The sequence below is a fragment of the Corapipo altera genome, unplaced genomic scaffold, assembly GCF_003945725.1.
Source record: "Corapipo altera isolate COAL_440 unplaced genomic scaffold, ASM394572v1 61411, whole genome shotgun sequence".
Taxonomy (NCBI): Eukaryota; Metazoa; Chordata; class Aves; order Passeriformes; family Pipridae; genus Corapipo; species Corapipo altera.
Genome location: NW_020884875.1, coordinates 22,711,180 through 22,734,603, shown reverse-complemented (window position 1 = coordinate 22,734,603; position 23,424 = coordinate 22,711,180). Strand labels below are relative to the sequence as shown.

General features: G+C 35.9%; 1 protein-coding gene across 19 annotated transcripts in view; it reads right to left on the bottom strand.

The window, feature by feature from the left end:
• CNTLN (centlein) overlaps positions 1 to 23,424 on the bottom strand; it is a 265,942-nt gene that overhangs the window by 117,018 nt on the left and 125,500 nt on the right. For 18 of the 19 annotated variants that reach the window (XM_027634384.1, XM_027634379.1, XM_027634378.1 and 15 more), the window contains 2 exons: positions 18,914 to 19,076; positions 9,570 to 9,764 (listed from right to left, as the gene is read on the bottom strand). In XM_027634384.1, the coding sequence (XP_027490185.1) occupies positions 9,570 to 9,764; positions 18,914 to 19,076 (358 nt within the window). The remainder of the gene's footprint in view (positions 1 to 9,569; positions 9,765 to 18,913; positions 19,077 to 23,424) is intronic. The other variant, XM_027634388.1, reaches the window with a different exon arrangement.

Below are 23,424 nucleotides of genomic sequence, written 5' to 3'. Positions count from 1 at the left end.
ATTTACTCTAATACATTACAATTAATAGACATTATAAGCAGAACATAACACTACAGAAGCCCAACTAAAGACTGGTTGAAATATCTTTATTCACTTGGAAGCAATGCTTTACAACTATGGCTCTTAGAAGTTTCTATTAAGTTTTATATAAGTTTCTTTTTCTTCTCTTTTTTTTCTTATGAACTCTTACAGCATCTTCTCCAGCATTTTCGTGTTTAAAGAGCTTATTAATTAGTTACCACAAGATTCTACTTGATTTTACTTGACCAAGTACTCTGAAATGCAGACAGTCAAGATATCTTAAGATATGTGTGTGTATATATATACACACACATATTCACACTGTAAGTTACCAGGTAAGTTTAAAAAAAGCATATTTTTCTGAGTTACATAATCAGTACTAGAAAGCAAAAAATGTAAACCTTCAGCTGATGGTGAGGCTGCTCCAAAAAATGCAGCTTTGTTATCTGTTGAACTATTACACTATTATCACAAGTAAAAATCAAACCTGTGCACTAATTGTGTAAACTAGGGAATGGGCTTGTTATGCATTATCATCTCCGTACATTAGAACCTCAATCATACTCAAACAAATTCACTAAAGTGTGGTTTTCAATCTGCTAACTATGCATTCCATAATAGCCTGTAATTATTAAAAACTGACAAGAAAGCTACGCCACCTGTGTTTATGTGAAGCCAGGTAATGAAAAAAACAACAACGCTGTCATCACCTCTCAATTCCTGATTGCATTATCAAAACTGTAGCCGAGTTTGGCATCTGGGTGTGACCTTGTTAACTGCTAGGGTAATTAAATTTATTCTATTGGGAAAAGGGATGATAAATTATTAGCAAGAAGATTTTGTTCACATTTTATTAAATTGGCCTGTCAAAGGGTCGGCCAAATTATCAAGGGCCTCATTTATTGGAGGCCAGCCATATTGCCACATCTGTTACAATTATTTATAATTTCAGCAGTTGAAAACCAACTGAGTTAGGCATCCGCCATGTAAAGTAATTTACAAATTATCTGATGAGGGAGTGTTTTAGCTTCTCCCTCATTTCTAGCCAGCAGAAAGCCGCGCTGTAATTACAGAACACGATTAGGTTCTTTAGGGAACTTATCTTGCACTCATAGCCATAGTAAGATGCAGCAAGAACATATGGAGGAGCTTGTGCTTCTACTCCCTGAAGCTCGTGACCCGCCTGCCGCTGAGCCCTTGAGTTGAATTTGAATGAGAGTGCCATGGCTAATGTTCTACACATGCACCATTTATGCCACAAAACAAATCGGATCACTGTTAATTATGAAGCAGCTATAATCAGGCCTTCACATCTGTGTAATGTGAAGCGCAGTAGGCTGTATTCCAATAATGTATGACTACCTTTGGGTCGCAAATTGCGAGCCATATTGCCTCAGTAGTAGTTACTGAATTCAAAGCAAGTCCTTTGATAAAAGCCCATCACAAAGATATTTTTATCCATTTTTTTTAAACACAAGCCTTTCTTTATCAGCTATTGACCAGAACAGTTAAAGCATATGGCACAAGTTCATTAATGAACAGTAGCACACAGCACTCTAATTTAATGAAACCACTTGAGCTATAAAAATCAGATTTAGTTAATTCCCTCTTTCTCTTTTTTTTCCTTTTCTGCATTTAGCCTATACCCTGGACTCCAACATAATGTCATGGGTGATCTTGCTGTAAAATATAATTATTTCCTTGTACATTTATAAACAGATTTTATTTTTTAAGAGCCTGAGCATTTTGCAACACAGAATGAGAGGATTGAGGGTGTGTGTGTGTATGAATGAAAATAAACTGAATATTGGAAAGAAATGTCCAAGAAGTTTCCTCTTCATAACCCAAAATTTAACCTCATAACAATTAATATTCCATATGTCATTTCTATTTTAGAAATTATTGTCTGGAAGCTGTCTTCTAACAAAAAAATATTCTTTAATCAGTAAAGAATCTTTCTGTGAGAAAGCAGCTAAACAAGCAGCACCCAGATGGCAAACCAGCTATAGTTTAATTAATCCACTAAAAGCCATTCAGTTTTCAGTAAGGGTAATGTAATTTTGAATAACTGTAGGGAAAAAAAAAATCACTAAACGTTCTTAAGTTTTATTACAGCAGCATGAATAGTGCCACAATAGAGTAGTTAAAGTTGAGTTGCTCTTTGCATTATAAACCCACATTATCAGTATGGTGGTCCTTTTTGATTATTCTACATTGAAAATAGATATATGGAATGTTAAACTAAACAAAATGAAAATTAATCTATTCTTCAAAACAGCTTTTTTTTTGTTTCTGTCTTTTTTAACACTCTAGAACAGGATGTGGATTAGTTTTCAAAACTTATAGTATCTTCTTAAAGTACACTGCATTTCTTTCCTTTTTTAAAGTAATTTCAAAAGCTGCACAAACCACTATTCCTTATTTTATACACAACACATGCCTGCATCCTGGCACATCTACAACATTGTAGGTGGAGTCCCAAATTGTCATAGTTAAACACACCCAGGTGTAACTAAAATTGCATTTTATGGTGATCAAGTGCTACTATACTGTGATCCCACTAGCAACAATGACTCCACAGACTCTGTTAGACAAGCTATAACTCTACACAGCTTTTCTGATGACAAGCGCCACTGAGTACCCAGTCCTTTGTATGTGTCTATATTATCCCACAATTGTGCAGCTCAAATAAAAGACTGTAGAAAAATAACAATACTGTATTTTCTCCTTTCCATTTTGTTTAAAAGACATGTATACAGGACATTGTTAAATGTAGTCTCATGACATGCTAGTATAAGAAAAAACATTTGAAAAGTAACAAATTATTATTGCTTCTTTGACTAAGAAACAACCAGACATAAACTTACACTGGTTTTGTTTTGTTTTGTTTTGTTTTTTTAAAGTGTTTAGCTGGAAGCTACCATAAATAATTTGCTATAAAAAATACCAAAAATTAAAAAGACATCATTAATATTGAAGATCACACATGTTGTAAAGGTAAAGTTAAAATTATACTTACCTATGTATTTCAAATACTAGAAAATACTGATTCTTTATATTATATATTTACACACGGAACAAACTCAACTTTACAAACTATAATCTATACCTCTCCTTATTATAAGGGTAATAATCACCAAATAACAGTTAGTTTGCAATTAGGGGAATACAACCATTTGAAAAATGTTACTGGTATTTTCCATCATTAAAGACTAATTATTTACTTATATATAAAGTTATATACTCATATATAAAGTTTTGTCACGTAAATTGGTCAATTTCAGTTGCATATTTCTTTTTCTGTTACTTCAAAGCCTGAGCCTTCAAGCAAACAGTGATAAAATCTTTTGCTTTCCTCACTGTGCTGCAGTTACACAGCTCTAATGACCACTAGCATTTCATCCTGTCCTGTACAAATAACTTTACACTACAGTATTTGTTAGTTGCTTTAAACAAAATTACATTTTGACATCTTTGTGATGGTTTTAAGTTATTTTTTAATTAGTTCAGTATTTCTAAAAACAGAAAGATATTTCTGTCAAGTTTTGATCCATAGAGGGTGCAAGCCTGAGAAACTTTGACTAAAAATAAATAAGTTTTCTAACAGTAAAGCCAAAATAATTTTAACTTATAAAGCATTTTGTTAGGAATTAGTTTCAGTAACTGAAATTATCATAAAATTATAAAATGAAATCTACAGCACCACACTTTGAACAGGATATCTTCCTCTTTTTATGCTGTATCATTAACAAGAAACAGAAAATTAAGCCTCAAACATGGACTTTACATATTCACAGTATGCTGGACTAAATCTAGAACCACTAAAACAAACTATAATTAACCTGTCCAGCTAAGTTTTTTTACCATTTATATTTCAGTCAAAATCAGTATTTTAAAGACTCTACTATAGAAGCCTAATAAACTGAAATCACTGACATACTAATGTTTAAGACAAAAGTAAGTTATACTCTGAAAACAAGACTTGATAGATTTTTGTGTGGCAATAATGGATGCAGGTTTTTTTTACATATTTTCTTTACATATTTCACATATGAATCTAAATTTTTATTTTAGTTAAAAATCAGCTTTTTTTCCCTCTAATCTTCAATTACATCTATGTGCAGTTTCTACTTCATTGTTTTACTGGTGTTTTCTATGTGAACTACTTGTAAAAACTTCATAATGAGAAATAAGTGGCAGTAACTCCGTATTAGGTAGAATGCCCATACCTGTCAGATGTTACAGTTACAAATAAAAAAATTTACATGTCTTTTAATTACTGTTCTTTGATCAAGTATCACCTCTTAATACAGTCTTTGATGTCTGCACATGTAAAAAAAGTAGGAGTTAAGGTGGAAATTACAGCTTCAGTTCAGAAAATATATTTAAATACTTGCTATTCACATTGGTAATAGTTGTAGTATACTAATTGTATGACTAAAGGTATGGTATACATCTCAGACCTTTAAAATGAACACCAATAATGAAAAAGAACCAAAACAATTACATGAGATGAAATTAATCAAGCCCCACAAGCTTATGTCTTAAAAATTATTTTATTTTTTTTTTACTGTGTAGTCTGAGCATAGATCCAACTAAAATAACTTCCAAATTCAAAGGTGGCTAATCTCTGAGCAGAGATCAGGCATTTGAGAGCTGCTGAATGCACACATTCTAACATGTAAATAGAAATTTACTGTAAAGCAGACTCAAATTCTTTATGACACACATTAGCAGAACAGGTAAAATGAAACGAAGCAAAAGTTTGCCCTCACCAACAGAAGTGCCACCCTGACTAGATTAAGATTACAATATTTTAAAAAGGCATATTTTACCCTTATTGAAAGAAAAAAGATATATTCTTGCTAATAAAGCCAATAGTATAAAACTCATTTTTGTCTGACTATGATGTAATCTCAACAGCAAGAAAAGTTCAAATCCACTACAAAGTTAGTGCTAATATATGCAGCACTGATGTATACTAGCTGTTGAATGTCTGAAGAAGATACATCAGTGCTGTTAACAGACTGTTAGCATGTCCCACTGGATGAACTTTCAGCAACTCATGAATCTGAACATGCTCAAGAAATCAGTATTTAATAGCAGAAATAAAATTGCATTTAAACCAACTTACTTTTTTAGGAAGGATTGTTTCATGGAATGGTAACAGGAAAACTTGTAGGTGCCTATACTGTTTTGGTGTCCTGTTAATTAAGCCTCACTTCCAAATCCATTGTTTTCTAATGTTGCAGTCAAGAGATAGCAGAGTAAGTTAGAAGGCTCCTCTTAATCATGTTTAACTTCAGAATTTCACAAATGAGTAGAATTATGCTTATCTAACAGTTCAGAGAAGGAGTGATAGGTAACCACCTTTCTTCCCCTGCAGAAACCTCAGCTGTGGAAACACACAATAACCACTACCTTTCTAAAATTTATACAAGATAGTGAAGTTGGTGATGGGAAATTTGTCTATCATCAAAATGCAGCCAACAATGAGCATTATGACACATTCCCAAAAGGCATACTGTAGCCTTTCAACCAGAGCAGGACTGCATGTCAATAAAATTTGAGATACTTTTTATAGCAGAATGCAAGAATGTTAGTCAAGAGAAAACATTAAGCATGTTAAGCACATACTGCTTCAACATCTCTCAACAAACCTAGTAGCTATGTATCCTAATGAAGGACATTTCCTTCCCTATGAGGCTGCTCAGTAACACTAATCATTTGTCCCACCACAGCCTGGTTTAAGATTAATTGACTGAAAAATGAAGCTTCATACACTACATTTAGCTTACTATATTACATTCATTATCACAAGTTGTCTACTTCTGCTTCCTACCTTATCTTCTACATTAGGATTGGTAAATAATCTGACTGAGCTCATGACAGATCACATGAATGTTCAACTAATATATTTCTGCTAAATGTCCAACTGAACTTACATTCACTAACGAAAAAAGAAATTCTCAATGAAATATGGCAGGAAGCCAACAGAAGGTGATAGGAAAATAATTATTTGCACCCATGTTCACCATTGAGTAATTTAGGACTCCTTCACATTTAGATGCTAATCTACATGGAGTATACTGGTGAAAGCACTTCAAGATCAGACACCACTGGAAGAAGACAGGGAATAAATCAACAAACAGTAACAATTCACCCACGCTGGATGCAATTAATTTAAAATACCCAAAGGAAATCAAGTATAAAGTTGAATCACTAATGCAGATTGTCGTTACCTTTTAAAATAATCTTACTTTTGGCTTCAGAAATTTCTTTAAGTTCTTTAAAGAAGAAAAGAAAATTGATCCAAGTCAAATTTTCTACTTGGATTTGAAATGCATTTCATGAAAGCTCTATACTAGGAGCTCCTAAAGAAACCCAGCTGCTGTATTTTCAAGGGAGAAAAAATCTTACAGAATTGCTTTAAATATAAGAAATAAGTAATAGCAATAAATGCTTAGTTTACTCAGTGGGAAAGAGTCACCTGTAGTGTCCCACATGTTCAAGAAACATAGGAAGACTTCCCACCAGACCAGGTTGCTCAAGGCCTTATCCAACCTGGCTTTGAACACTGCCAGGTTTAGGGCATCCACAACCTCCCTGGGCAACCTGTTCCAGCGTTTCCACCCTCAAAGTAAAGAATTTCATCGTAATATCCACCTTAAATTTCCCTTCTTTCAATTTGTACTCGTTACTCTCTGTCCTGTCACTACAGTTCCTGACAAAGAGTCCCTCTCTGGCTCCCCTCTAGATAATGGAAAGTTGCTCCATGCAACTTTCTCTTCTCCAGGTTGAACAGCCCCAACTTTCTCAATCTGTCCTCGTAGGGGAGATGCTACAATCCTCCTATCAACTTCATGTCCCTTCTTGCCCCAATAGTTCCCTGTCTATGTTATGTTGAGGACATGAGAACTGTACACAGCACTCCAGATGGGGATCTTGCAAGAGCAGAGTAGAGGAGGAGAATCTATTAAACTGTCACACAATATCCAGGTTTGGCAATATAGGTGTTGTATATGGAGGAAAGCATTATAAGATCACTTCACAAAGACAACCAAGGCCTCCCTAACTTCAGGAAAAATAATCCAGAGACATAATGAAAGCTTTTAAGATAAAAAAATCAAATCACATGAAAAAATAAACTGTAAAGAATTCCTCAGAGCCATATAATATGATGAAAACTCAATGATTTATTGAGAAATACAGCCTGAGAATTTGAAAACTATGATCCAAAGCTGCATGGAGACTAAGTTTATAATGTTTAAAAAAAATCACTAAAATCTTCTAAAAGAAAAACGCCTAAATTTCAAGACTCAGGAAGAGGTCTGGAATAAACAAGAGGTAAACACTTCACAATGCTTAAAAGAATGTATTTTATCATTTGTGAAACAAAATTGTTGCATCATTAGATTAAGTGGAACTTTAAAAATCACATAAGTACATGTGGCAGTTTGAGCCACATTAGAAATCCAAAATCCAATTACCAGGCTTCCCCCACCCCTTGCCACAATTTATCCCAACACCGAAGAGAAAACTTTCAGGCCAGAGGCTTCTATAGGGGGAAGAGGAAGTATATACATTTATTTTACACAAATAAATACTATACAAATTAAAGGCAACTATATATATTATTACACTTCTATCAGTCCTTTTAAGCCCCTCCCTTTAACTTTACTCCAGGAAAAGCCTTCCAAGGCTGATATGTAATGCAGTCTCTCTCGTGGGAGTGTTCGGGGCCCCTGAACACTTCCTAACAACCTTCTGCTGTTTGCTGCAGTTTTTCCTTCGAAGTCCATGAAGATAGCTTTGAGTCTGTCCTCTCATACCTCAGTTCATAGGCTGCTGTAGTGTAGTGAGTTTATCAACATATGTATCCTGGAATTTCATTCCTCCTCCGGGTTTTTGGTTGTCCTGCGTTTAAATCACTGTGAAGGACATCCTCAGGGCCTCTCTCCAGTCCACCTCTAATTTCGCCTGGGGGTTTCTCTTCCCCTGGCACCGAGCTGTATTTAGCCCATCCACTTTGGCTCTGCTCCAATGTTGAGCCTTAAAATCCACTCCCACTAAACAGCGAGAGGGAAAAACAGCATCCTTCTGCAGCCTGGTTGCAAAGGGGGGGAAGAAGAGGGCCTGGCTACAAGGCCTGCCTCTCCTCGCTTACCAGTTGTTTGTGAGTCGCATCCCTCACAAACATGCACTCATTCCAATGCTGCCTCTAACTCTGACCTAGGTAGAGTTGGGGTGCCACAGGGCTCCCCTCTCCCCCACCGGAGGGGAGGAAGAAGGAGCCCAGCCACCCCGTGGCGGTCTCCACCTACACGCAGCAGACACCAACAGCAAAACTGCCAACAGCTTCCGGGGCTGTGATATATGATTTTGAGCAGAAGCGAACAACATGAGTGGTGACTGGCTCTCCAGGGAACACTGTCCTGGCACCCAATCACCTCTGAGCCCCTGACTCCTGGGGGGGCCATCTCAAACTCTGACAGTACAGAACAAGAATCTTACAACAAATAAAGTTAGAATATTTATTCTGGAAAGACTATCAGAACAAATCCAGGAGATACTGCATTCTGTGTTTTTTGTTTTACAGCAGGTTACTATTTACACAAATCTTGAGGAATTAAACACTATGGGTTTTTTTTAATATTCAACTTTCTTATTAATATAATCCTTGATTACAGATCTACCTTATCTCACCATGTTAAGCAAAGTTTTATATTTAACAAGCATTATTACCTTAATTATTTTCACTTCTCTACTTAATCAAGGGAAAGAGTGTTAGTAAAACTGAAACTCACATGTACACCTCACTGATGTATCTACGGAAGAAACTAAGCTACGGTGTTTACAAAAACAATGTGGGTAGATAATTTCAAAGCCTTTCAAACTCTCTTCAAGTCATAAATTGGCCTTCGGAAAATGTCAGGAGTATACATATAAGACCTGGTACACTTGTAAAGTTGGAGGCCTGTTAGATGGATGTATTTATGGTAATAGTTCCAGATGGCACACTAAAGCTTAGAAATTTTTAGACAAATGCTTCTCTCCACCATAAAACTTTCTTTAGATTCATGATCTCAAATTTATTTGCATGGTCAGGAAAAGTGTAACAAATCAGAAACAATACAATTTCATTTTGATAGAAGAAATTCAGATACTTCACAATTTTTTCAGTGAATTTGTTTTCAGTAACAGTAGCACTACGGTTTTATTTTTATTTTTGGTATCTTTATTAGAGAATATAAATAAAAGTCTTGTTGAGTGACACCATTACTCTTTTTTTCTTTATTAGAGAATATAAATAAAAGTCTTGTTGAGTGACACCATTACTCTTTTTTTCGCCATGACAGATTTAATTGTGAAGTAGCTTTGATTAGCAACAGCAGAAATTGTTACAGTACTACAGCATCATAGTTGCATGTTTGTTTTTAAAACAAAACAAAATAAAACACCAAATTGCAATTTCCTTTAAAACTGTCTGATACAGAAGCTTAATTTAAACGAAGAAACAACTTTTATTATTCTAGAAGAGGACTCACCTGTGCCTGATATTTTGGAGAAGAATTCTGATGTACTGCATTAGAAGCATTATGTGCTTCCTGAAGTTGCACTTGCAACAGACAAATTGTTTTATCTTTTTCAAGTAAGTGATCCTGAAGAGAGGTACAGCTTTGCTGCAGCTGAATTTCACTTGTTTTAACAGTTTCAAAACATAAACTCAACTCGTTATAAAGCTATGAGAGGGGAGAAGAGAAATACTAGGATTAAAAATAACTCCAATGCAGATAACCACATTAATACAGAAAGTATAATTTAAGTAACTTATCCACAAAGATCACCCTCTTTTTTACATTCAACAATTTGTTCACACTTGTCCTCCTGCCTCCTGTCCAGTTCTACACATTTCAAAATTGCAACAATCACTGAAACTTTTAGTTTGAAATAAGTTTTCCAGAAAAATACAGCTCATAGTAGAATATTATCAGTTTCAGTTGCTTCTCTATAGCATTTATCAATAGAAATAGCCATCTAAAAATCAGGATTGATTTTACTTCTTGAACAGTTTATATAAAATACAGAAAATACAAAAGGAAAAGAAAATCCCTTCCTGAGAATAGGCAAAAAAATTAAAATATCTGTTCAGGGAATTAAATTAAAGGAGCAAGAATACCAAATACCATTATTGTCTTTTTGAAGTAGTTTCATCTTTTAAAAGTAACATTTTAAATATAGCTCGGATAGAAATACAATGAATCCACTAATGCCTATCGCATTTTGTATGAAGTGTAAAATGGTTGTGTAATTATTCTGTGGGAATTTTTTCACATTAACTATAAACCCCAGAGATTATATTGTATGTTCTTATCCCTGGCTGTTGTACAACTGTTCTTTCTGAAACCAGAATATTATATATATATTTTGCAATTGCTTTAGAATAGACTTCACACACACAAAGAATTTTAAAAACAAGTTCTAAAAAACTAGCAGTACATGCCATCTGACAGAAATAAGTTCTCTTATTCTTGCAAAATAAGTTAATAACCACCCCATATCTCCATTGTTACCCATCTTTTTCCGTTTAAGCATCTGAACATTATTTAAAATGATTCATCATTAAAAAAAGAGAAAAAAACTGTTTGGAAAATAAACCTGTAGTTGAATAAACAGTACAGATTCTAAAGGAAATACATGACTGCACCTTTACTAGCTAACCATACATTCCTTCTTCTCTTCATTTTAGTCCTTCATTCCTTTGATTGCCCTTTTTTCTCAAAATGAACAATATACCCTCTGACTATTCTACCATAAAATGATCTACAGAAGGCATGAATGTACCCCTGCAGGGAACAGTTTTCTTTGGAAAATCCATCTCTGCCATTCAATTAAAAAAAAAAATTAAATATGAAAATCAGATTTTCCAAATATATCAATAATGTTTGTAAGCACAAGAAATTGACACAAGATATTTTACTTGTAAAAACACTATTTTACTCTTCATTTTCCCCCTTGTGTTGCCAGTTTTATTTAAATTCTACAATCCTTTCTCCCTTTCATCTGTTTACATCACTTAGAAGTTAAAGCCTTTGAAAAACAGTCACAACTTTTCAAGTGGTAAACTGTCTACCCAACATTTTCTGAGAAATTTGGAAATAATAATCACTCCTTTCCTTCTTCCTAACATTTTCTACTCCCGTGGTCTCTCAAAATCCACTTAGGACAAAGTAAATTACTTCTTGCCTATTTCCAAGGCAGATCAGAGATCATGTCTCTCAGGCAAAATTAATTCAAAGTCCAGACAGATTGATATTTCAAATGGCTCCAAGTCATTAAACATTTGCATTGAAATTTCTGTGCCTACTGAATCTTTCTTTTTTATTTAAGAATGCTTACATCATCTCTAGAAATGCAAGTTCAAGATTAGCCAATTTCTTATAAAAAATCAGTAAGTATCTCCCAGGAAAATAAACAGTTCATTTATCAAAAACAAGCATTTTTAGATAATATCCTTCCAAATGAATGGAACATCAAGACACAGTTACTTCCAGCTATAACTATATAAGCTCATTAGCTAGATCATCCTGGTATGACAATTTGCTGTTTTTATGACTAGAAGTACTTAAATGGTTGTAATTATAGTATCTGAAAGGTAGCATCCTAGTAAGATGAATGGAGAACATCAAAAATATGATGTCTTTTCCTAGTTGGCAGCTGCATCCCCTAATGCAGCTAATGGGTATTTTTGGTAGTCAGCATTTGTCAGGGCAAGACAAATAGCACATCTTTTGACTTGCACAAACTTTTCCAACCTTTCCTGCTTTGAAAACAGTACTAAAACACAAAACACATATATTTCAAGTACAAAACTAGCTAAAACCTATGTGCAAAAAACCATTCATACTGTTCATCTCTTTACACTAAGGTTTATATATTTTTCAAACACCACCAATGTACTATTTAATAGTACACAGATTCTTTTTTTAAGGAATTTAACATCAAGAATTTTCAAAATTAAAATTATCTGTACAAAAATAAATAGTTTCATCTACTGTCCTCAGACAACTGGAACAGCTTCTAAGTTTCTATTTGGATCCCCATATTTTCTTTTACTGTTTTGTGGATTAATGAGTGCCTAATGTTTATATTGGATTATTTTGGGGTTTACTGTTCATTTCTGACCCTGTTCAGAAGAGGCACTACAATTAATCACATTGCAGTGAGCACATTCTAAAATACAAAGACTTGCACAGCACGATGAAATAGGTCTATCCTTAATAAAGAAAGTCAGGTGTGGAGAAGCATTGTAAAATGAAGATCAGATTATTAGAGAAGGAACATTGCACAGAACAGCCAAAGAAAGAAAAAATATTGTAAATTATTTATCTCAGAACTAGTAAGCTTCACAGAAGAAATGAGTGGAATCTTGACTGTACCTATGTGAATGGTTATACCTTACCTGAATGTCAACAGGACATGAGATTTACCCAGTGAGCTTGGTAATCCCCCAACAAAGTTATGAAAAAATATTCATGTTTACAAGATAGAAACAAAAAGGAAAATATTTAAAATAGTTCTTTGTAACATTTTATGACACTTGGTATTTGAAAAAAAAAACACATTAGAAAGTGACACAAAACTGCTCTGCAAAAACTGTTGCACTGACTATACTTTCAGAATCTCTTTCTAAGGCATTACAGCTGCCCTTTCTCTGACAGGCAGCACAGATTATTGCAGGTGAAGGTACTTAAAAACAAAGGAGAAAAGATTAGAAGTACCTGAAATCAGTACACTGTAATAAATTTAGTTTGTATGACACAAGAGCATTATTCATCAGTCAGAAAGCGTAACTTAGCTGAATTGCAAAAAAATAAACTACTCCGTATTTCTTAGCTATCCTAACAATTTTCTATATTGATTTACCTGATTTCACCAGAAAACCCTTTTTGGTACACCTTTGAAGAGTTAAAACAGAAAATGTAATGCCATCAAGTAACCTAAAAATATCAAACTAAAACCAGGAATTCCAGAACCAAAAAATGGAACTCTAATGGCTGCTCATATGCAATAGAAAACATTTAAGAGCCTGATAATGTGGGATGAGGAAGTACTACTGATATACATTAAATACATGTTATGGCAAAATTATCTTAGATCAGAGCAAAGAAAGTTGAGAAATTCCAACAAAACCTAGCAAAATTAAATAATTAACCCATGCTATTTATTGTGTGGTGTGGTATGGTGTGCTAGCCAGAATCATAGTGCAGCTGGAAAAAAACCTGCAGAGTGAAACAGCTGAAACAAATGACCAACGCTAACAGTATAGAAGTGTGCAGGATTTATTTTAAACTAGGTTTAGATGGCTCCTGTGCACTACATGCCAGCTAACAGCTGGGGCATACTTTTCAGTTCCAAAATAATTTCCAGTTCCATACTCCAAAAGGCATTTAGTTAATACTCTCATTAATTTTTCTGTGGTATCAACTAAAGTACAGGGAGCAGGGCCATTTAGGAGACTTCCTTCAAAATCTCCAGTGAGGAACTAACACTAAGGTAGATCCATCTAATGAAACATAACAGTAGCCATATATAAGCATTGGGTATAGAACAAATATTCTCCAACATTAAATGTTTTATCTAAATGCTCACACCCTAAAAAAGTATATTACAGAGACCTGAGTAAATAAAATCATAGAATCACTAAGGTTGGAATAGACCTTCAAGATCATCAAGTTCAATCTTTGACCAAAACTCATCATGTCAACTAAACCATAGCAGTCAGTGCCACATCCAGTCTTTTAGGAACCCTAACCTACAGTAATACTGACCATATAGTAATCACATAAATAAAAAAAAAGTCAGTCTAAATTAAGACATACTAAAACTATAATGGAAATTATCTGTGGTGGGGGGAAACAGTTTTCCCCCTGCAGTTATAAAATGGTAAAACCCCAGGGGGTGGTGACCCTTGAAGTTTTGAGGTTTTACCCAATGAGCGCTTCTGCAAAATATAAACACATCACAACCAGAACGGAAGAGAAGGTAGTGGTTGTAGGAAAAGTAGCCATGTTGTAAAAGCCACAAGGAGTGAGGGTAGGAGCCCCCCGGGGGGCTCTGGCCTCCCAGCCCCGGCTGGGCGGGCTGCAGGGACTTCGAACAGTGTAATGCTGGACTAAGTACCTGTGGTTGAAAGCTTAAGAAGTTTTCTCCACCGTTAGTGAGCAGAGACAGAGCAGAAGCAGCATCCAGAGATTGTGGCTAAGAGCCAAGAGATAACTGAAGAAGCAGCAACAAACATGCAGCCAAGGAAGACACAGAGTTGTCTGAGAGAGCCAAGAGAGAGAGTCAGCAGCAGAGAGAGCACAACTAAGCTCTACAGAGACAGAGTTGAGGTAAGAAACTGAACCAAAAACCCCAAACTCCTTTTGTGACCTTTCCTAAGTGGAAAGGATGGACTCCTACTGAATGAAAGTCCTAAAACTGCAGCAGCACTGCAGAAAAGAGCTGAAAAACTCAGGCGTCCTGGAAAGCTGGACTGGGACGATTAAAGGAATGCAGAGGGGGTGACCTTGGTCCCCCCTCGCCACTGCTGCCAAGCTGGTAGCCTGAGACAGAGCACAGGAGCTCTGGTAGAACTCTTGAGGTAAAGACTTTCAACTGAAAGCTGCCCGAGATGTTCTGACTCAGGGGTGGAATCCCCTGAGGAAGGGACCTTAATGGGGGTCTTATACCCCATGATATGACGTGGTGACGCGAGTTTTGTCCCTGCTACGCAGCCCACGGAAGTGAAGACCCTTGCTTTAGATGATGGGCCACGAGGGCTTGGATACCGCCTCCTGCGTACTGGCAGAGATCCTGATACAGCTGCTGCATGAGAAGAGTGATAGAGAGAGACTGCTGCCCTAGAGAGACTGCTGTTCTGAGAGTGGAAAGGGATCTTTTCCTCCTTCCCTCCTGGACTTTTATTTGGAGGGGAGAAGAGATTTGATCTATTGTAAATACTTTTATGTCATGGTAGAGATAGTTAAGATTGTATATAATGTATTGTAGTATCTGTTTGTACAGTCATTGTAATATATAATCCCTTTCCCCCATTTTGAGTCTTGTATGGTGTCTGGAAAAACCATCTCACACTGAGTTGAGATGTGGGAGGGGGTTTGGACTAGGGAATTGGATTTTAGAGCTCTCAAACCATGACATTATTATAGTACCATTGCAGAAAGCCACGTTACAAGCCATGCTGTTTACGAGAACTTGAAAAGAACAAGGACAGAAATCTGCCGGTAAAGCTCTAGGGTGTAGCTGAAGAGACACTCCAGACAAACGGTACATAGCCCTTTCATGATGTTTAGTTTTATTTTATTTATAGATTATTAAATTTTTTTCCCCAAATGCTTGAATATTCTGCAGATACCAATCTACACCACTACACACAGGAACTATTGCACACTAAGAGTATCAGTACAGGGCTTTTCAAGCACGAAAATCAACGCCTCTGAGTCCATAATTTAACATCACCCTAAAAGAACCAGAGTTTACCCAGGATTTATTCGGCTTTAGCCTACAGGCACATCTGATGCCAAAATTCACTTGCTAGCCTGTGACCAACTGTACTGATGTTTGGTATACAAGAACAAAGACTAAGCTAATTAACACACTTCCCAACAATAGAAAACAGTATCTGAGCTTGAACTAAAGTATGTGAATCTGTTGAAGATCTGAGTTCCTCACAACTTTAATATACAAAGCGCACTAGGAAAATGATGGTTTACTTATTACTGATGTGGGTGTCACCATATTTGACCAGACAGAAAGCTTTTCTCTTATCATGTGTGAAAGAACTTATGTTTTTCATTCCAATATGCGTAAGAACCTGCATTGTTACTGCCATTTACAGATTTGTATGGGTTTAGTTTTTATTTTGTGAATTCGATGCTGCTTACATAAAAATTAACACATTTATGTATTTTTAGCTATGCTTAAAGGTTGTTGCAGTTACAAAACATACTGGACATGGTAAAATTTAACCTTAATATGGTAAACACAGTAACTTGATGTCCTGATTACAATTTTTCAGGCTTGAAGGAAAGTAAACTATCTCTACACACTGACACACTAGAAAAGGCAACTAAAGGTACAAAACTAACATCTGAAAGCATATCTTTCATATTTTTCATCTGCTTGCTGGTGCACTTGATGCAGACTTCCACAATACCTCATAATTGAAAACTCTTACTGTGTTTTCTAATTATACCAAAAATCTAACTATTGAACAATGTTTTCTTCATTACAGAAGAAATACATTGCACTATACCTTTTTCCACAGTATTCTCTATTTGAGAGCCGAGTTCCAGGACATGAATTATCATTTCTCACTGAATGACAAATTACTGGAATATTTCTGCTCCACTAAAAGGGCCTTCCATTGAAAGACTTAATCAGTGTGATTAACATAGGTCCTAAAGGTCACATCAGATCAAGTGAAAGTACTGCATTATAAAAACAAGGGCCTTAAATTGTAAATTTCAGAAAACTGTGATAAGCTGGCTAAGGACTTCAGAATCTCTTCTTGTCTTATTATCCCTAGTATTGATTGAAATCTCTCCACCTTGAAATTGTTGGTGAGGACAAATCTATGGAGTCTCATTAAATCCAGCACAGGAATGAACTCCCCAGAGCATCTGGGACCACTAAAACAGATGCTATACATTTTAGAAAAATATTCTCTATCCTTGAGAATGTGAACTACAGTTGCAATATGAAATAGATACTAATTTGTTTCCATAAAAGCTCTAATGTAAAGGAGTTACGTAGAACACAGTATCCTTAAAATCTGCACTTAGAGAAAAAAAAAAAGCAGTATGTAAAGTCAACACAACTAGATAAAAGAGATTACAGATCTTTACATGCTGCTCACTACAGCAAGACTTGGAAGAGAATTTGTGGTCTTGACTGGATTTACACATAATCCAGTGTAAGTTTATGACCTTTGTCAGGTTTATTAGAAAGGTTTTTTCTTTTTTCACTGTTTCATACTACATATTAACATCAGCACAAAGATCTCTTCTTCTCAATGGTAGACTGTTAAAATGAACTTGCAATATGTGAGCCAACCACACTACCTAAGCTATAGCATATACTGCCTATCTGACCAGAGAGGTCACTGATCTTGCGGTAAGGGACAATATATCACAGGATGTACATGCTGATAGGCTCAATGCCATCTGAAGCAGTAGGAAAATATTCCTTTGTGACTGTGTTTATGGAGTAGCTGACACATCCTTATCTAGCTGTTGCAGCCTGCATATTATTAATACAGGGAAGACAAACAGAAAAAACATTTGTCTGCAATAGTTTGCCTTTCTCATTCAAAGGAGAAAATAGACATTTGTATTACTTCTATAGATACTGAGTTTTCCAAATGCCTTCTGTGACTTCAGTAGAACTGTATATCTCGTGATTTGAAAAATGCACATTACTTTGAAGCAATTACAGTTGGGTATTTATACAGTTCTGATCAGAAATACAGAACAGGATTGTCTGTTTTCCCTTCCAAAGCTCTCAACTCAATTTGCCACAAACATTATAAATTCTATTCCACTCTGACTTTGGGAACTTCACTTCTCCTTTTTTTACTTCTTTTTCTTTTACTTCTTTTTTTTTTTTTAACATATTTACATATTACCTACATTCTCTCTTTTTTTCATTCTATAATTTACTTTGTCTGCCCCAAATAGGTAAACTCCTGTTGCCTCGTAAATGTTCTGAAAAACCTGTTGCTTGACTCGGTTACTATTGTAATGTATGAGAGATTTAATGTCTGTCATCACTGCAGTCAATACTAAACTGTAGAGCTTTGTAGGGTGGGGGATTTTTTCTTCCTTTTTCTATACAGGAGCTCTTTATGCTGGTATTCCACAAAAATTTATAATTCCACAAAATTTATAATGCAAACTGCAGCACACAGTACAGCATTAAGTACACACAAATGTGCTGGGCACTATGAGCTATAAAATGCTAATCAAAAACATCTTTAGAAACCCAGTGATTCTGGGTTGACTGAGGCCTAGTTTCACAATTTTTATCACAAACTGCACACTCTAATAAGATGACAGAGGGAGACACTTTTTTGGGAAAAAGCACTGGCAGTACACAATTTGTGAAAGTAGTTCCAAGATGGTAAAAGGTGTGTAAAAATTATATATGCAACTTATTACTTGTCTTCTTCCTTCTCAGTGTTTCTAAAAAGGAAGCAAACGTATCTTCCATATTTCTTATAAACTGAAAAACAGATCCATATAACTTGGTAACCTAAAAGAAGTTCTGAGTAGTGCACATGTGCCAGCTCAACATTTTCCCTGACAGTCACCAAAAATATGAAACTGGTCTGCAAGTGTAAATATTTTAAAAAGATACTATAGCGACAATTTTTCCAGTTAATTTTGATAGAGCAGGTTTTTGCATCTTAAATCACTAAAATTATTTGTGATTCACACAAATACATTGTTTACAAGTAAAGGGAATTTCTTCAACCAAACTAAGAAAAGCAATTTGGAGAATTCAGTAACTAAAAGCTCCTGTACTCCAGCAGAGGAAGAAATAAACACAAATAACACAAAATTACATAAAGAAATTTATATACTTCACAATTCATTCCTATTTTTCTTCAGATGCAACAAAATCTTAATTTTTAAGGCTCATCAATCCAGTGGATGCACAGGTATGTAATTGAGTCAATAAACTCTGCTACTCAACCATATTTTGCAACAATAAAAATATAGATATATAAAGGATACAACACTACAAAGTACTTTGGTTACTCTGTCCACTGATATTGTACAGATGGATATTAAAATGAATCCTGTGATCATAAAGCAGAATAACGTACTTTTTGATATAATGTTATTTCAGCTGTGTGAGCATCTTCTTGGTCTTTCATTACTTTTTGTGTATTAGCATTGAGAGCCTGAACCTGCTTTATCAGCTCAGCCTGCTGTGCTGTATATTCAGTGTTTTGTCCACAAAGATTCTGCAGCTCCTGTAACTCCTTCCTGTGCAAAAAGAGCAATAAAAAGAAATTCAAAAAAAGAACAAACTCCATTAAAAAATTGTATTCAAATAACTTTACTGTAGATAATGAGCTTTCTATTTTCATTTATTTTTTCTGCCAATTGCCTTGCAAACACTAGAAGTTACATATAAAATATCACACGCTTTTGAGAAATATCTACAAAGCAGTTTAGGTTCAAAATGGAATGCCTTTCAATTTCCCTCTAATGCATTAACTGTTCTAAAATAAATGGATTTTCACTACTGCATTGTTTTCTAATCAATATTCAGTTAACTCTTTAGCAGTGTCAAAATGTAAAATATGTAGAACACATTGACTGTAAAATAAGTTTAATTTTTTTAAACTAGAACTATCAGAAGGAAATACAAGTTTTTCTTAACTTTCAGAGTATGTTTGAAGTAAGTCTCTTTTCTGAAATGCATCTGCTCCCTAGACAAACGAAGTATGTTTGCTGATAAATTATTTTTTGTCTACACGTACAGCATACTGCAACAACCATAAGCAAAATAAGCAAAAACTTCAGTGTGTATTATATAAAATAATAAAAAGTTCTATGAAGACAATAATAGGAATCACACTGTAATATACTATAATCAGCCTGCTTGATAATTTAACTGTACTGCTGATGGATTTTCTAAACTAAGAATGAAGATCAGTAACTCTTACTTATTATAAACGATGATTAAAAATTTAAAATATTTTCTGTAATATATATTAAAAGTTCAGATAACTATTAATCCCTATTTAAATATTTTATGCTTAGGTCACTTTTTAATTCACAAGCATATCTCACAGACATACAGATACTGAAATATACACTTAGCACTCCAACTAATTTTCTTCCTTACTTCCTCAAAGAACTATGTCTGTAACCTCCAACACATAAGCATCATCTTTGCACCTAGAATAATTATTTACAACAGGAGTTATCACTGCAATTTTATAATACTGCTGAGATGTCCAGGCAAATATTAGTGTACAAAAGGTAAGCAGAAATACCAACTTCATTGTGTTTTCCAGAGAAAAAGCAGAATGACAAAGAAAATATTTTAAGGGAACTTTCCAAAAAACATTTCTGAAGACCTTTGTCACTATTTAATAGGATGATAATACAATAAAGATACATCTGAATAATTACATTAAGAATTTAAATTACGTGGACCACAACAGGACAGTCAGACAACTTAATTTTGTTAAAATGCACTGTTTAAAAAAGCCTGTTAACAGACCAACACAGGATGACACTTAACATGCTTACTATGCTTACTAGGATTTAACAGTAAGTCCTACTGTTCTTCATGAAATGTAAAGTAGTTCCCCAAAGCTAACAAGGGCAGAGGTACATCAAAGACATTAAGAAAACCAAAGTACAACTGCAGTATGTACCTTATATGTACTAATTTAATTCTGCTCAGAAGCACAACAGTAGAAATAAGAACACAGTGATATATCTGCACTTTCTGGCAGCTGCACAACAGGCCTCCAAACAAGCAGTTCAAGTAGAAACAACACAACTTTTCACTGCAGTTAAAACACAGATTATATTAATTTTGCACCGGTTCTCCTATCAGATCGTTTTGTTGTGGAAGGGAAAAACATGGGATAACACTGAATCCTCAGATACTGCTGGAAATGTTGGCAGTAACTATTGCCAAGACCAGCCTGCTATATTGCTGCTCTTTAATTTGTATGCAAACATCAATGCAGTTATCTGTGTCTGTCACCCAAGAATGCTCAGTATTATGTGTTCTGCCCACAAAGTGTATTAAGGTCAATGGGAATATTTTTTTGTTGACTTTTATCAGGGTTTGAGTCAAATCCTTAAGGGGAGAGGATAAGGGGGAAAGCTAAACCTTGCAGTCACACAAGAACTGCAGCACAGTCAGAACACATTAACATGTTTGTTCATGTTAAATCCAAGGATTTCCAAGTGTAAGGAAACTGTCACCACCCTTACAACACATTTTAAAAATCAAACTTTATTTATTCAGATACATATTTTAACTTGTTGTCCTCTTTAGTGAATGAGGTACTATTTTTACATTACAAATCAATGGAGGATTCTTCTTTTATTTCATTTTTACAGAGGAAAAAGGAAATTATGCTCATCCTACCAGGAATTATTCAGTACCAATGGTGTAATACAAATAAATACACAGAATTTGACAACCTTTGACAACAGACAGGCCAATTTGATGATGGGAGCTTTAAACTAGGAACGGTAGGGGACAGTGATATTGATGAAATAACAAGTGAGGAAGCTGTGGCCTGGGCTGGCAAGCAAGGGACACAGGTAAATATGGACAGAAAAGACCATGTGATGAGCATCAGAACACTCAGGGAAGACTATCTCCACCATATGCACATAAATAAGGGAGTGCTGATAGCATGGGGGAGGCTCTTTAGGGTCTTTCTGGGAAATAAACACAACTGCGTACCCATCTGAAGTTGCTGTTCAAATGCACACAGCACACCCCCACAGAAAATCTCTGGAGGAATGAAAGATCTGCAGGGCTCATTGGGATCACAGAGACAAGCTGGGACAATTCACATGACTGAAGCATGGACATGCATGGACAGAGGTTCTTCAGGAAGAACTATGTTCAAGAAGAAGGGTCTGGGAAAATACCAGCAATCAACCATACCTTAGTCCCTGGGAAGGTGATGAACCACATAAAGGACAAGATAATCACTGGGAGTGGTCATAAGGAATTCACAAAGAGGAAATAACGCCTAACTGGCCTGGTAGCCTTCTCCAATGAAATTACTATCTCAGTGGATAAGGGGTGAGCAGTGAGTGCAGTGTGTTTTGATTGCAGTAAGGCTTTTGACATTGTCTCCTATAAAATGCCCATAGACGGACTGATGAGGTACAGGGTAGGTATAAGTGGACAGTAAGTTTCCCTTGAACCTGGCAGAACTACCAGGTTTAAAGAGTTGCAATCAGTGGCACAAAGACCAGTTTGAGGCCAGGCACTTGTGGAGCATCCTAGGGGCTAACACTGGGGCCACCACTTTTTAACATCATTAATGACCTGGACAATGGGACAGAGTGCACAGTGGCAACTTTGCTGATGACACAAAAAGGGGGGGTGTTAATTGTTTCAACAAATGTTTGTACTGCCATTGAGAGAGTCCTTCACAGGCTGGACAAATGGCCTGAAGTTCAACAAAGACAAGTACAAACTACCAGTCCTGGGGAGCAATAACCCCATTTAAAAGCACAGTCTGGGGACTGACAAGCTGGAAAGTAACTTATCAGAAAGTGTCCTGGGGATTCTGGTGGACACTTGATTGACTATCAGCCGGTGATGTGGTCTTGTGCCAAAGGCCAGTGACATCCTGAGCTGCACGGAGAACAGTGCTGCCAGCAGGGGGAGGAAGGTGATCCTTCCCCTCTATTCAAAAGTTTTAAGGTACATCTTAATGCTTGTCTGATTCTGGGCTCCCCGGTAAGGGAGAGACATGGAAATGATGGATTGAGCCCAATGGAGGACCATAAAGACAATGAAAGTACTGGAGCACCTGCTGGGCTGGGAAAGCTGGGGTTGCTCAGCCTGGAGAAGGGAAAGTTAAGAGGTATACTATCAAGATGTATAAATACCTGATGGCAGACTAGAAAGAAGATGCAGACAGACTTTTCTAAGTGATGCACAGTGAAAAGAAAAGAGTCAAGAAGTACAAACAAAAATCAGATGAAATTCCAGCTAAATACAATAAAGTGGTTTTATCCTTTAAAAGTGGCCACACATTGGAAAAGACTACCCAGAGATGTTGCAGAGTATCCATTCTTGGACATACTCAAACTCAATTGGACACAATGATACTGGATAGCCCTGTTGTGGATAGCCTCTGTTGGAGCAGATGGCTGCAGCTGTGTAACACTCCAACTCTGGGAGCTGCAAGCTCATGGGCCCAGTCAGGAGTTTTACTTTTAAATATAGATATAGGGTTCTTTAATACCTTGAGATAGCATCAAGAGAATAAGCCACAGACTTGTTCCCAACGGGTTTCTTTATTAATTTAGGGGAGAAAACAAGGGAACCTGGCAAAGGTTCAAAAAAGACACTACACAAGCTAGACAAAATGTTCCACCACATTTCCAATCCACCACATACTAATCCACAACACTTAAGTCAAAACCCATTCCCTCCAGCTCCAAGCCACCCAAAGCATCAAAAAAGGAGCAAAGAAAGAGAAGCAGAGAGAGCAAAAAGAGAGAAGGAGAAAGAGGGAAAGAGAGATCATATAGCTACCACTGAGACTTTGTGGAAGATCAGCTCTCACACATCCAAGTGACAGGGCCATGACACATGGCAAACATATGC